Source organism: Grammomys surdaster, unplaced genomic scaffold, assembly GCF_004785775.1.
Source record: "Grammomys surdaster isolate TR1022 unplaced genomic scaffold, NIH_TR_1.0 173, whole genome shotgun sequence".
Lineage (NCBI taxonomy): Eukaryota > Metazoa > Chordata > Mammalia > Rodentia > Muridae > Grammomys > Grammomys surdaster.
In genome coordinates, this window is record NW_021604621.1 from 246,997 (window position 1) to 260,086 (window position 13,090).

The 13,090-nt window shown below is 35.2% G+C and overlaps 1 protein-coding gene across 1 annotated transcript in view; it reads left to right on the forward strand.

The window, feature by feature from the left end:
• Radx (RPA1 related single stranded DNA binding protein, X-linked) overlaps positions 1 to 8,879 on the forward strand; it is a 73,420-nt gene extending 64,541 nt beyond the window's left edge. Inside the window, 2 exon segments of the mRNA XM_028767504.1 lie at positions 515 to 682; positions 8,758 to 8,879. Coding sequence (XP_028623337.1) covers positions 515 to 682; positions 8,758 to 8,879 — 290 coding nt within the window.
• The last annotated feature ends 4,211 nt before the right edge of the window (positions 8,880 to 13,090 follow it).

Sequence of the window (13,090 nt, forward strand, 5' to 3'; positions counted from 1 at the left end):
CGACCACTTTTGTTTCAGAGAAAACAAACATTGAATATTGGAATAGTGGGCTTTTAAATTCAAACAAAATTCAAGTCTAAATGTACCATGTAAAGTTATTATATAATTAACATGGTTACAAATGAGTTTTTATCTTCAGCCAGATTTATTTTCTAAAGATATGACATCAGAGATAGTTGATTCCTACCTTGACCCTATATATAATCACTTATAATAATGAGGCATGGCTAAATAAATCCACAAATGAGTATATTTCAACATGTGACTTTATAGCCCATAAATTCTGCTCTTTCATGGTTTAACATACTACAGAGATAAAATATATAGAACTAAGGTGCATGATAATGGGTATTGTGGTCATTATGCAGTTGAGTTTAGTTCCTAGTATATCAACAGGTTTTCACAGGGCTCAAACTATTTGGCATATCTTAGGTAGGATCAAACCAGGAAACTCAAAGTAGCAAAATGTGTTAAGCCACTGAACATTTAATAATGCATGGTCTTTCTCTCACAGGTTTGAACCATGAGATTGCAATTGATGTTGCATTTCTACCTATGTATTCTCCAGAAGATGTTAAAACATCTCAAATAGACACATTTTTGACCTGCATGAATTACAGCTGTGTATACCCACCGGAAGCACCTGTCAGTGGAAGGGTGCCAGATCCCAAGGCAGTTGCAGGTGACTATGTTCTTTTTGTTTAGTTTTTAAAAATACTATAAATGACCTCAACCTTTTCCTAATAGCAAAGTTTTTTATTTTGTCTTAACTCATTTGATATGTGTATCCTCTAGAACTTAAACTTGACAGTGGCTTTTAAGTAAATTAAATGGCTGATTTCCATTCCAGTGAGACCTAATGAATATTTTACGATTATAATTACTTCATCAGACTGACAGAGTATGTGCATGGAGTAGTGCAAAGCTTCCCTTTTATTCTTTATCCTTTCCTGTACCATTGCCTCAAATCATAAAACCTTAGTAATGTACTACAGCATAATTGTTTTCTCATAAATGTTTGGTTATTCAAGTGCTATTCATTCTATTCCTTCAGGACTCCTAAGAGTATATGTGATCTCAACAGTGAGACTCTTCAGCTACTTGTGTTGCTTCATAAAATACCAACACTTCCATTCTATTCCTCTAAACTCAACTCTGCAATTATAGGTGTCTTGTCCATTCTGTTGTTTCTATTCCTTGTCCAAGTGATAAAGCTTCTAGTCATTTTCATTGAGCTCAACAAGATAATGCATTTAAAAGAGAATTTAAGAAAGCCATTTATTGAAAGTTTCTGGTGGGTCCCTCCAAGCTGATGAAGTTCTAGAATCTCTGTTGATTTTTGTGCATGTCTTATCGACACTACCTAATGATATAACTTGACATTCCTCATTGTGAAAACTGAGTTTGAGTATCTAATTTTATAAGATTCATAAATTTTCCATTTAGAGATGATTTGTTAATAAGCTTGCAATATCATGTCCTATATCACAACTCCTTGGGCTCTCAGTGGTTCTAAATTTCTTAACTAGTTGAAATATTTATGTACTCATATTCTTCTTTCATATCTTATCTATCCTGTCACATGCTTTCTGGTATATGCGTATTCGGTTATTATACAATTGTAGGTCAGAGTTCCCACTTATCTGCTCATTGCTAGTTCGAGTATTCTTCCAGGCACCATTAGCATGCTCACACGAGAAATACTTGGTACCAGTCTGCCAAGTAGTTAATATTTGGACATGAAGGACACAAATCACTAAAGGAGAAAAGCAAGGTAGTAACTAAAAGCAAAGTGATTCATTGTCAGTGGAATTTTTGTAATACAGCAGTAATAATAATGACAGTGCTAAACCTGTGTTGATCACTATGCCTGGCCTTTCAACTAATCCTCATAGAGACTCCGCCAATGTGAACACTGCTATTCCCTATTTACAGGTAAAGTACACTGAAAATCACTGTCTCACCAGCATTAAAAACAGAGCTATAATTTGAGTCTGAAAGTTTGCATTGATTCCAAAATTTTCCATTACTTTAACAGTTCTAGCATGAGACATCAAAATAGGCTTGGTGATATAAAACAGTGGCTCATGGGATAACACTGGTATCATTCTTGAAACACTATAAGCTATTTTCTTTTTAATCACAAAAGCTATGCACATGAATTATTTAAATTTTCTAACAGTTACAGAAAAATCATGGGTAAAAGTGAAAGTTTCCTTTCAGATCTTCCCAGGTTCAGCCTTTCTTACTTATTTATAATGTTTTCATACAAAAACATATACTAATTACAATTTTCTATCAAATAAATGCATATAAATGATATTCTATAGACATATAGTTTTATAATCAGTTTCCCCCCCACCATAACACACCTTGGACATTTTTTCATACTGGTATAGCAAGAGCTATTTCATTCTTTTCAGAAACAAACAAAATACTACACTATGTGACATACCAAAATTTGCTTTAATGGCCTCCTATTGAGGAGTTTTTAAGACTGGTTCCAACCAGTCAAGGCATGCTGGCTGATACCTTTTACTCCAAAACTCAGAAGGCTAAGGTCCAAGGATCTCTGTGAGTTTGAGGTCAGCTTGTCTATAGAGCAAATTTTAAGCTAGACATATCTACAGTTCTTGTCTCAATAAATAGTTTTCAAATGATTTTTCTGTTGTCAAATAATACTGCACACAGTACACGTGTGTGTGTGTTTGTGTGTGTATACATATACATATGTGTGTGTGTACATGAACTCTGTATAATTATACAACTACATCTGTAACATCAATTCCAAGAAGTCAGTGACTCAAAGGATAACTCCATTGAAAACTGTAGTAAATATTGAAAAATTGTCCTCCAAATGGCTGTACTAATTTAAGTGACACCAAAGCAAGGGTGACATTTCATTCACTTGCTTGTGAACCCTAGGTATTACTGGGCTTGCTGATATTTTGCCAACCCTTGGGCCAAAAGTAACATATTATTTTACTGTATTTTTCTTAATTATTTTTGACACATGGAATCGTTTGTAGGAGACACATTCCATGGCAAGTAGGTGGAGGCCAAAGGACAACTTGGAGGAGTCAAGTCTCTCCTTCTACCTTTTGGTTCCACAAGTGATCAGACTTGAGAGCAAGCACTTTGCCCACGGAACCATCTCACTAGCACAAAATGTCTTTATTATCTTAAAAATTAAAATTCCTCATTAGTCAATTGTTTATTTTTGTCTTTTCTAGAAACTTCACTTGCTAGTTACTGTGACTGTTATTCATCTTATTATTAACTGGGGTTGTCTTTTCACATTGAAAAAAACTACCCTTCATTGTATATTAAAAATACTTTAAAAATAGCCTTCATTATATAGTAAAATAACTTTCTATCAAGTTTGACATTTATTCTATGAGAGGCTTTAGTATGTAAGTAATTTTACTCTTAAGTAACTAAATATATTATGATTTGTGGTTTTTCATTTTATGTCATATTCAAAGGCATCACTGGTTCCAAAGTATAACACTTCACAATTGGCCCAGGGAGATGGCTCATCCATAAGGTGCTTGCTCTACAAGCATGAGGACTTGAGTTCAGATCATGTGAAATCTGGGCTTGGTGACAGAGACAGAGACAGGCAGATCCCAGGGTGTTTCATGGCTGGAGAGTCTAACCTAATCAGCAAGTACCAGGACCCAGTGAGAGAACCTCACAAGGCATTTTGGCTCTAGAGGAATAACACCTAAGGTTATTCCTGGCCTCTACAGACACATACACAGATGCACATGTACATACATATACCAATTCATTGTTTTGGAGGTATTTTGATAGTCTTCTTTTTCTTCATATGTGTATATATATATATATATATATATATATATATATTATCATGATCAAATGCCAGAAACTTAACCAGTAGTTTTCATTTGCTCTTCTCCCCATCCCTTGGTAACTGTTCCAATTTCTCTATACATTTGCCTATTATAGATATTTCATTCAAATGAATTTATACAATATTTTCCCTATTATATCTGGCCTGTTTGACTTACTATAACACTGTCAGGGTCCATCCATGTTAGAATATGTATCAGCATTTCATTCTTTTATGGCTGAATGATTTCTCATTGTATAATGTATCACATTTTGTTTATCCATTCATCTGTTAAATTTCTAGAAATTTAGCTTATCTCTAACTTTGGATACTGTAAATAATTCTGCTATGAACATACACACATATGTATACACACAGACACATATGTATGTATGCATACATACATACATACATACATACATACATACAGGCATGTCTTTGAATACATGTTTTTTAGTTCTTCAGGTGCATATAAATACCTAGAAATAGAATTACTGAATTATATGGTATTCTTTTTTAAATTATTTTTACTCATTCACTTTATATCCTGCTCACTCCTCCTCCCACAGTCCTTCCCCTCATCACCCATCTCCTTTACCTCTGAGCCTGTGAGCTCATATCACCCAATCCTGGCACATCAAGTGTCTGTGAGGCTAGGCACATCCTCTCCCACTGAGGCCAGACAAGGCAGCCAGGCTAGAAGAACATATCCCACAGACAGGCAACAGAATTTGCAATAGCCCCCACTCCAGTTGTTTGGGACCCACTTGAAGACCAAGCTACACATCTGCTATATATGTGTGGGGTGGCCTAGGTCCAGACCATGTATGTTCTTTGGTTGATGGTTCAGTCTCTGAGAGCCCCAAGGTTCAAGTAAATTGACTCTGTTGGTCTTCCTACGGAGTTCCTATCTCCTCTGTAGGCCTACAATCCTTCCTCCTATTCTTCCATAAAAGTCCCCAAGAACCACCCACTGTTTGGTTGTGGGTGTCTGCATCTGTATGAGTCAGCTGCTGGGTGGAGTCTCTCAGAGGACAGCCATGTTAGACTCCTGTCTGCAGGCATAACAGAGGATCCTTAATAGTGTCAGGGATTGGTGCTTGCCCATGGGATGGGTCACAAGTTGGGCCAGTTACTGGTTGGCCATTCCCTCAGTCTCTGTTCCATCCCCCAACACTGCATTTTTGTAGACAGGATAAATTTGGGTTGAAAGTTTTGTGAGTGGGCTGGAGTCCCTATTGCCCCACTGAAGTTCCTGCCTGGCTACAGAAGGTAACCTCTTCAGGTTCCAAATCCCCAATGCTGTGAGTCACAGCTAAGGTCACCCCATTGATTTTTGGGTGCTTCCTTTATCCCAGGTCTCTGCTTCTTCCTTGAGATGCCCACCACCTCCTCACTCCTGTCAGCTGCAGATTTTAAATGGTATTCTTATGTGTAAGTTTTTGAGGAGCAGCCAAACTTTTCTATCACAAGTATACTATTTCACATATTTCTCCACAGCCTTACTAACATTTGTTCACTTCTTATTGCTTTGTTTAATTTTTTAAATAATTACACATTTAATTTTAAATGTTGTGTGCATGAGCATATGCACTCTCACTATGGCAAGTGCATCTGTGCCATGGTGTATATGTGTGGGTCAGAGGATGACTTGAACAAGTTAGTTTTCTTCTACTTTGTGGATTCCAGGGATCAAACTCAAGTGATCAGACTTTCCCCATGTACCATGACCCCTTGTTGTGTTCTGTTTTGTTTAGAGCTGTACAAATGTACAGAACAAGGTACTCTTGTGAGTTTAGTTCTACATTTCTTCCTAGGACTAATGATTTCAGCATCTTTTCACGTACATATGGGACACTTGTATGTCTCTGGAGAACTTTCTATTCAAGTTCTTTGCTCATCTCTTAATTTTTAGTGGAATAAGGTATCATTAATATGACTTCGTTCTTACAGTTTAAAATTTTAATCTATTTAGAATTCATGTGGAGGGTAATGATTTAGCATATATTTTACAAGTGCTTAACTATTTATCATACATCATTTAACAAATCTTGCTAATATGAAATCGTGGTATCATTTTAATCATGAAGTTGGATATACATATATACACAAATATAGCCACTTGAAAATATTTTGTTAATATGTCTGTTGATCATACCTGTAGTGTAATACAGAATTTTCACATATTTAGAAAAAAATTGATTCTCTGGGTAGTCAGGCCTTTCCAGTTAGATTTCAAAGACAAGAATTACTGCACTGTATTATATTGTAGGTTGAACTGTGCTGTAGTTACAAAGCAGCTCTACAGTCACAGTGACTGAGCACAATTACAGCTTCTTTCTTGCTCAAGTGTTGTGCAATCAGTCAGCAGCTCCCTCCTCATGAACTCCACTTGCGTCCTTCTTGTTGCTAGGGCAACAGGAGCAAATGGCTTCTCGAGTTGTGAAGGCAAAGAAAAAAATGGAGGACAAATTCGTTTTTATTTACTTTGGACAAGGAATGATGTATCACTCCAACTCATATTCCCATTTGCCAGAACTGTTAACACGATACCAGCAAACTACAGAGACCAGGAGACTTTCTCTTCCCCTGTGACCAAGAATAAGAACACTTGGGGCTTCCTTTATCACATCTACTTTATACATGTATTTTCGTAAAATATGTAATTCTAACAACTTCATGCAAATTCACAAAAGTTCATTTTATATAAGTAAAATCCTATAGTCTTTTCTAAAAGACTTCTGTGACATAATTAATATCTTAATTTAATTTTATAATAGAAGGGTTTTCTTAAATAAAAAACTTAATGCTGATATATTAGGGGTCTATGTATGTTAGCCTCCATTCTAAGAGCTTCATATCGATTTCATCTGCAAGAAAGTCTATGATATACACACCAGAAATGCAAACTTGACAGTAACTTGTCATTTACTCAAAGTGTAACATAACTGAGGAAGTCAGCCAGAGAAAACGCTACAGTTTTATGTTATAGATGGTATGTAAATGAATTTTAAAAGTCACTATATGATAGCTTTGATTTGTTTCAGTTAGTATCCAACATAAAGATCTTAGAAATTTTTCAAAGTATCTAGAAATATCCTTCACACTTAAAGAAGATAATTACACAGTATTAGCAATTATTGGGCATGGTCATTGTTTTTTTCACAAATTTGATTCATTCATTAGGAGATATGTGTGTGTGTGTATACACACACACACACACACACACACACACACACACATACACATATAGCAGAGGAGGCTGTTGAGATGTTGAAGCTTGAGCTTTTATATATCCCATCTAAGGCTTATTTGATTTTCTTAGGCATGTTATGTGCTTTCATTAAACCATTTTTTTTTCATTAAAAAAAAAACAGAATGAAACAAAACCAAATGAAGTCCCTGGACTTTAGTACGGCATCTGTATCATAAGAAGTGAAAAATATACATCATAATGCCATATGTGCAGATTAAATCACCATGAAACATTGATTGTTACTTCTCAGTGCTTGTATTATTTTGTATTTAAGACTATTGTCACTGAACTCTGTTATCCATTTAGCTTAATAATAGTTGCATAGTGTTTTGATAGCTTCCTTAAAATATGAGAGCCAAAAAAAAAAAATGGAAGAAAGCAAAGCAAACTATTTCTCCTAACTTTTTCAAATTGGCTCTGTGCCACAATCCTTCATCATGTAACCAGGCCATCTGTAACGCTGCCTTGGACTTTACTTCCCCCTGAAGTCTGTCACAAATGGATGATCATAGTCTTCTGAGGCCTTCTCAGGCCATGTGGCAAGCCCCTGGGTGTGTGTATGGTCATCTTACACAAGATCATTTAAAGGGAGTTGTTCCCTTATATATCTCATTTCTCAACTTCTTGCAACCAACCCTGAATTTTTAGTCTATTGCTCATTCTAGCTGCACTTGTATCACCAATACTTTATATTACATGCTTTTAAGTAAAACCTCTGTTGGGAGGCCACCACAGCTATGAGATTGCATGAAACTGGGTAGAACAAAAAAAAAATCAAGCTCTATGTCTGTCGTTGACGTAGCTGTCAGATAGGCCAAACCACAATGTCATCAGTGAGGATAAATCCTGCACTGGTCCCTCTAGTCTAGCAAACTCAACCAGGGATGCGAACTGCTCTGCTTATGGTTGCCAGTCATCTGGAGTGTGAATGGTGAGAAGCAGGCAGTTTAATGCTCCCAAGCATGCTTAGAGAACAAGACAACAATTTCTTTCTTCTTGAATATTTGTCCTGATTGTTCTAAATATTTGTGTAGGTTCTGCAATTTGATATATATATATCAACTCTGAGAATTTTGCCAAATTATATACTATGCATGCTTAGAAAGACAGATCTGGAATCTCCTGCTATGCCTTTTTCAGTGATACCAATTTTTCATAAAGGTTCATGAGAACATACAAAGCTGTGTTAGTTCTAAAAAAAAAGTACACTTTGAAAGAATACCTAGTAACATGCATATTTACCTATAAACATGCATATAAATGAAATCAAAATATGTAGGATACATTGATGTTTTGCTTTGTCTTTGTAGATTTTTTTCAAAATAATAATTGCCTATAACTCATCTTTGTGCTTCTTTAAAACCTAAGATGTTTGTCTGTGACCTTTAAAATATGTAGATTAGCTTTACTTCACAATAAAAGAAAGAAAGCCAAATATTCTGAGAGATGTGTGTAAAAACATTAGTAACCGTATCTATAGGCATGTTCTCTGTTTGGAGAAATTTAGTAAATGCATGTGATGAATTAGAAAGATTAGCCATGCTGTTAATATTGTAAGGGAAAAAATCATCAGTTTGTATGATTCTAAATCCAAGTAAATATTTAACTATTTTACAATGCTTACCATCTGTTTTTGCACTTTTAGGTGATATTATAAAGGCAGCAGCTGATCTGGATCGAGTCCACATCATTGGTATCTTGGATATCTGTAATTTGGGGAACAATAAAGTGGAAGTCTGTTTGCAGAAAATTTATACTCCAGAATAGGCTTCTTAAAGATTAGTAGATGAAATAATTGCAGGTTATATATAGTATACTGCTTTAGAGATAGTTTTTTATTTTCTTGGTATTTTCATCAGAATATTACATGACCTTGAAAGTTAAGTGGTTTTCAGTTCATCTTTTATTTGGCTCTCTCACTTCATATTAGATTCATTATTTGAGGGAAAAAACCCATCAAGTCAATTTTATGTGTCAAAATTTACTTCACTTGTATGTGACTATTATCTTAACTTGTAACAATTTATGTTTTACTGTTCCTTTTGCAAAATCTATTTTTATTCCAATGTCTCAGTACAAGGTATCTTGGCTTACACAATTTAACAGCCTTCTGATTTTATTCACATACAGTGATAAATCTTGCATTGCAAATTCAAAGACTAAGCTATCGTTCTCCTAAAGTGACCACCTACATTTCTTGTAAGCAGGGTAGTGACTGTCATGTATACACACATGTATTGTAATGATCCAATTGCCACTCCCCATCTCTGCATTTGCTATTAAGTGAATATGTTGAAATTTTCACCCCTTTATTGTGATTTCCAATGCCTTGAAGTTTGAAGTGTTTTGACCAGTGTGTAATGTCAAATTTGGAGGCTACAGTATATCTACATTCTTACTGTGTTTGTTGGCAATTTCAGTATATGTAATGTGATTTTAGATTGTGAAATTTTATCTCACATTAATATCTGAAGTGCTTGTATTAAAAGTAAAGAGAAGTAACTAAGGGAATTTGTATCACTCTGGTTCTCTACTATACTGTGTTTCAAAGGTAAATGGTCACTCTCCATTTATAAAGGGCTGTGTCTGACACCCATGTGGCTAACTAAATGAACCAAAACAACTATCAAGATGAACCTGATTGTAGTCGAGGTATAAGGAAACATATGAGGAAGCAAGTTTTCCTTATAACCCTATAATTTTTTGATGTCATGTGCTATATACAGTTTTAATGTGTTGGGAAGCCTAAGAACTTAAAGGCATACTGTATTTTGTCTATAAAGGTGTTCAGTTTTCTTTATAATTGTATTGAGTGGTTAATTAAAACTGTGAATTTTTATGTTACTAGTTTCAGAGTGTTAATAAATATGTTAAAATGCAGTAAATTTTTAGTCTCCAGTCTCATTTTGAACATAATTCATATGTGTCCTATATATTGAAGGGCTATCTGTGTGCTAGAAAGTGATTCAAGATGATTTTCACTTGCAAGTTTGAATACTGTTGTTTTCAAATGGAATTTGGGGTTTAGGATTAACTTATTGCAGTTTTAAAAGGGCAATTTGACATTGGAGTCACATCCATAATGGGAAAATGTTAACTGAAAACCACAGGCAAAAGATATAAAAACTGTGCACAAGTATGATATCTGTTCTTATATTGAATGAAAAAAAAAAACCTTTTCAATTTTTTGAGTTTTTTCTTTTTTACTTATTTAATTTACATCCCACTCACTGCCCCCTTCTGGTCACCCCCTCTTACAACCCTTCCCTTTTCCCCCTCCCATTCTCATCTGAGCAGGTGTCCCCCCAACCCCATTAAACAACTTCTTTTAAAAATTTATATACCAAAGGCTAGGGCTGGAGAAGTGGCTCTGTGGCTGAGAACACTTGTACTTCTTGCAGAAGTCCTGGGTTTGGGTCCCAGCACCCACATGTTGATTGACAACCCTCTGTAAATCCAGTTCCAGAGCATCTACCCCCATTTTATGATCTCTGTAGGTACTAGGCATGCATATAGTACACATGCATATATGTGGGAAAAACTGATACACATAAAGTAGTATAATTTTTTAATTAAGAAATTTATGTTCTAGTAAAGCATCTGTCTGTGTACATTCAGAATTAAATATCCGTGTCCACACTTCTGGTTGTTGCAGAAGGTACATATTTACTGTGGCTGTTTCCCAAGGAAAGCAGCAACCTTCCATCAGGAGAATATTAATTTCAAATATACTAACATGAGGCCATCTTCCAAGAAACAAGTCAGTTGATAAATGACAAAATACTATGTGCTTAAGGATCAGAGTCTCACCAAAATTTCTAATTTTGGATAGCACATGAGATAGAGACATTAAAATACATGGGTATAATATTAAAGTGCTAATTTGAAAACATGCTGTCTGCCAAATATATATTTATACTTTAGTTTCATTTTTAATTATATGGGGGGGTAAGAGGTATTGGCCCATGTTAATAAAGGAACATGCACATGTAGAGTCCAGAAGAGAACATCAGATATCCTAGGTTGGAGTCACAGAGTTAGCTGTATACGCAGGGAAACATGCTCCAACCCTCTACCAAATATCATTTTAAGATTTTTTGTTAGACTGATCCTAATTCATTTTGCCCATATTTAGAAAAGGGTTTTAAAGAACTTTGAAATTTATATTTGGTGATGATGAACAGTATTGTTTGTTATTGACTAACAAGAATAACCAATTCTTAATCTTTCCTTATAAGTTGATTTTTAGTTTAGCATACAAAGTCATGGGTTTCCCCATGACATCTTCTCATTTGTTCTCACTTGTTCCCCTCACCCCACTGCTCTTCCTTCTACCTCCTGATACCTTTCTGCTAATTTCTTTTATCCCTTAGCATTGTTCCCACTTCTTTGTTATGTCCTCCATTATTCCTCAGTTCCTTACCTCCCTTAAGATCTCATCCTGCAGTCTCATGATCCGCTTTCACTTTCATGACTACACACACACAGAGACACACACACAGACACACACACAAACACACAATTTTAAATATAGGTCATGCACGTAAGAATAATTGTGGTATTTTTCTGAATCTAGTATATTTTGTTTAATAATAATTTCCAGGTTCATTCATTTTCCTGAAAGTGTCATAATTTCATTTATCTGCATGGCTGTGTAAAATTTGTTATATGTATGTACCACATTTTCATTATACATTCATCTGTTAAGAGAAACCTAGGATGATTGCATTTCCTAGCTACTATGAATAGTGCAGCAGTAAGCCTGGTTGCACAAGTATTTTTTGGTATGAGAACTTAAAATACTTTTGGTGTATACCCTAGAGTGGTATATCTGGGTCATGATCATTCTATTTTTATTGCTTTGAGAAGTATCCATACTTATTTCCATACTGGCCACACAAGTTTTACATTCTTACCAGTAGTAAGTAAAGTTTCCACTTATTTTACATCCTTGCTAGTATTCATTGTCATTTGTCTTCTTGATGGTAGCCATTATGGCTAGGAGAGCTGGAATCTCCCAATGGTTTTAATTTACATTTTCTTGATGGCTAAGATTGGTCAAAATTTTCTGAGCATTTATTTACCATTTCTGTTTCTTATTTTGAAAACTATCCAGATCATTAACTAATACATGGGTTGGTTGATTTGACATTTTGGTGTTTAATTTGCAATTCTTTATTTATTTTAAATATTGATCCTCTGTTAGATGTGTAGTTAGCAGAGACATTCTTCCATCCTTAGGTTGTCATTTGTTTTTGTTTGTTTTTGCATGCCTATTTTCTGAAGCCATTTGGTGATGTGTAGTTCGCTGTTTCACTGGTTGTCTTCTTGGATGTATTGACTGTTTCTTCTTTCTCTCGTAAGCATGAGTACCAGAGATTATGTAGATGAATTGATGAGAGGTAAAATACCTATTAACTAGCCTTTCTTGTTTCAGTAATGAGCTGGTTTCAGTAAAGCACATTTAGGGAAAATGTTTGAAAATAGGTAAAAATTACATTTGGGGTTTGTATGATAGTTTTAGTGATTTGAGATTATACTTGAGTTTGTGTCTAGTCTATACAAAGAGAGAGAAAAAATCCACTAAGATAGAAAAATCTATGTCATTCATTCTTATATTATTATGTTAAGTACCTCTAACCTAAACTTTCTACTTGCCTTTATATTCTGTCTCTCTGTCTCTTCCTTGTCTCTCTATCCTTGTCTCTCTCTCTCTCTATGCATCTCTTCTCTATCTCTCTGTCCCTGTCTCTATCTTTGTCTCTCTGTCTCTTCTCTGTCCCTATCTCTGTCTCTCTGTCTCTCTGGCTCTTGTCTGTCTCTCTGTCCTTGTCTCTCTGTCTCTCTGTGTGTGTGTCTCTTCTCTGTCTCTCTATCCCTGTCTCTTCCCTCTCTATGTTTCTCTTCTCTCCCTGTCCCTGTCTCTATCTTTGTCTCTCTGTCTCTTCTCTATCCCTGTCTCTGTTTCTCTGTCTCTT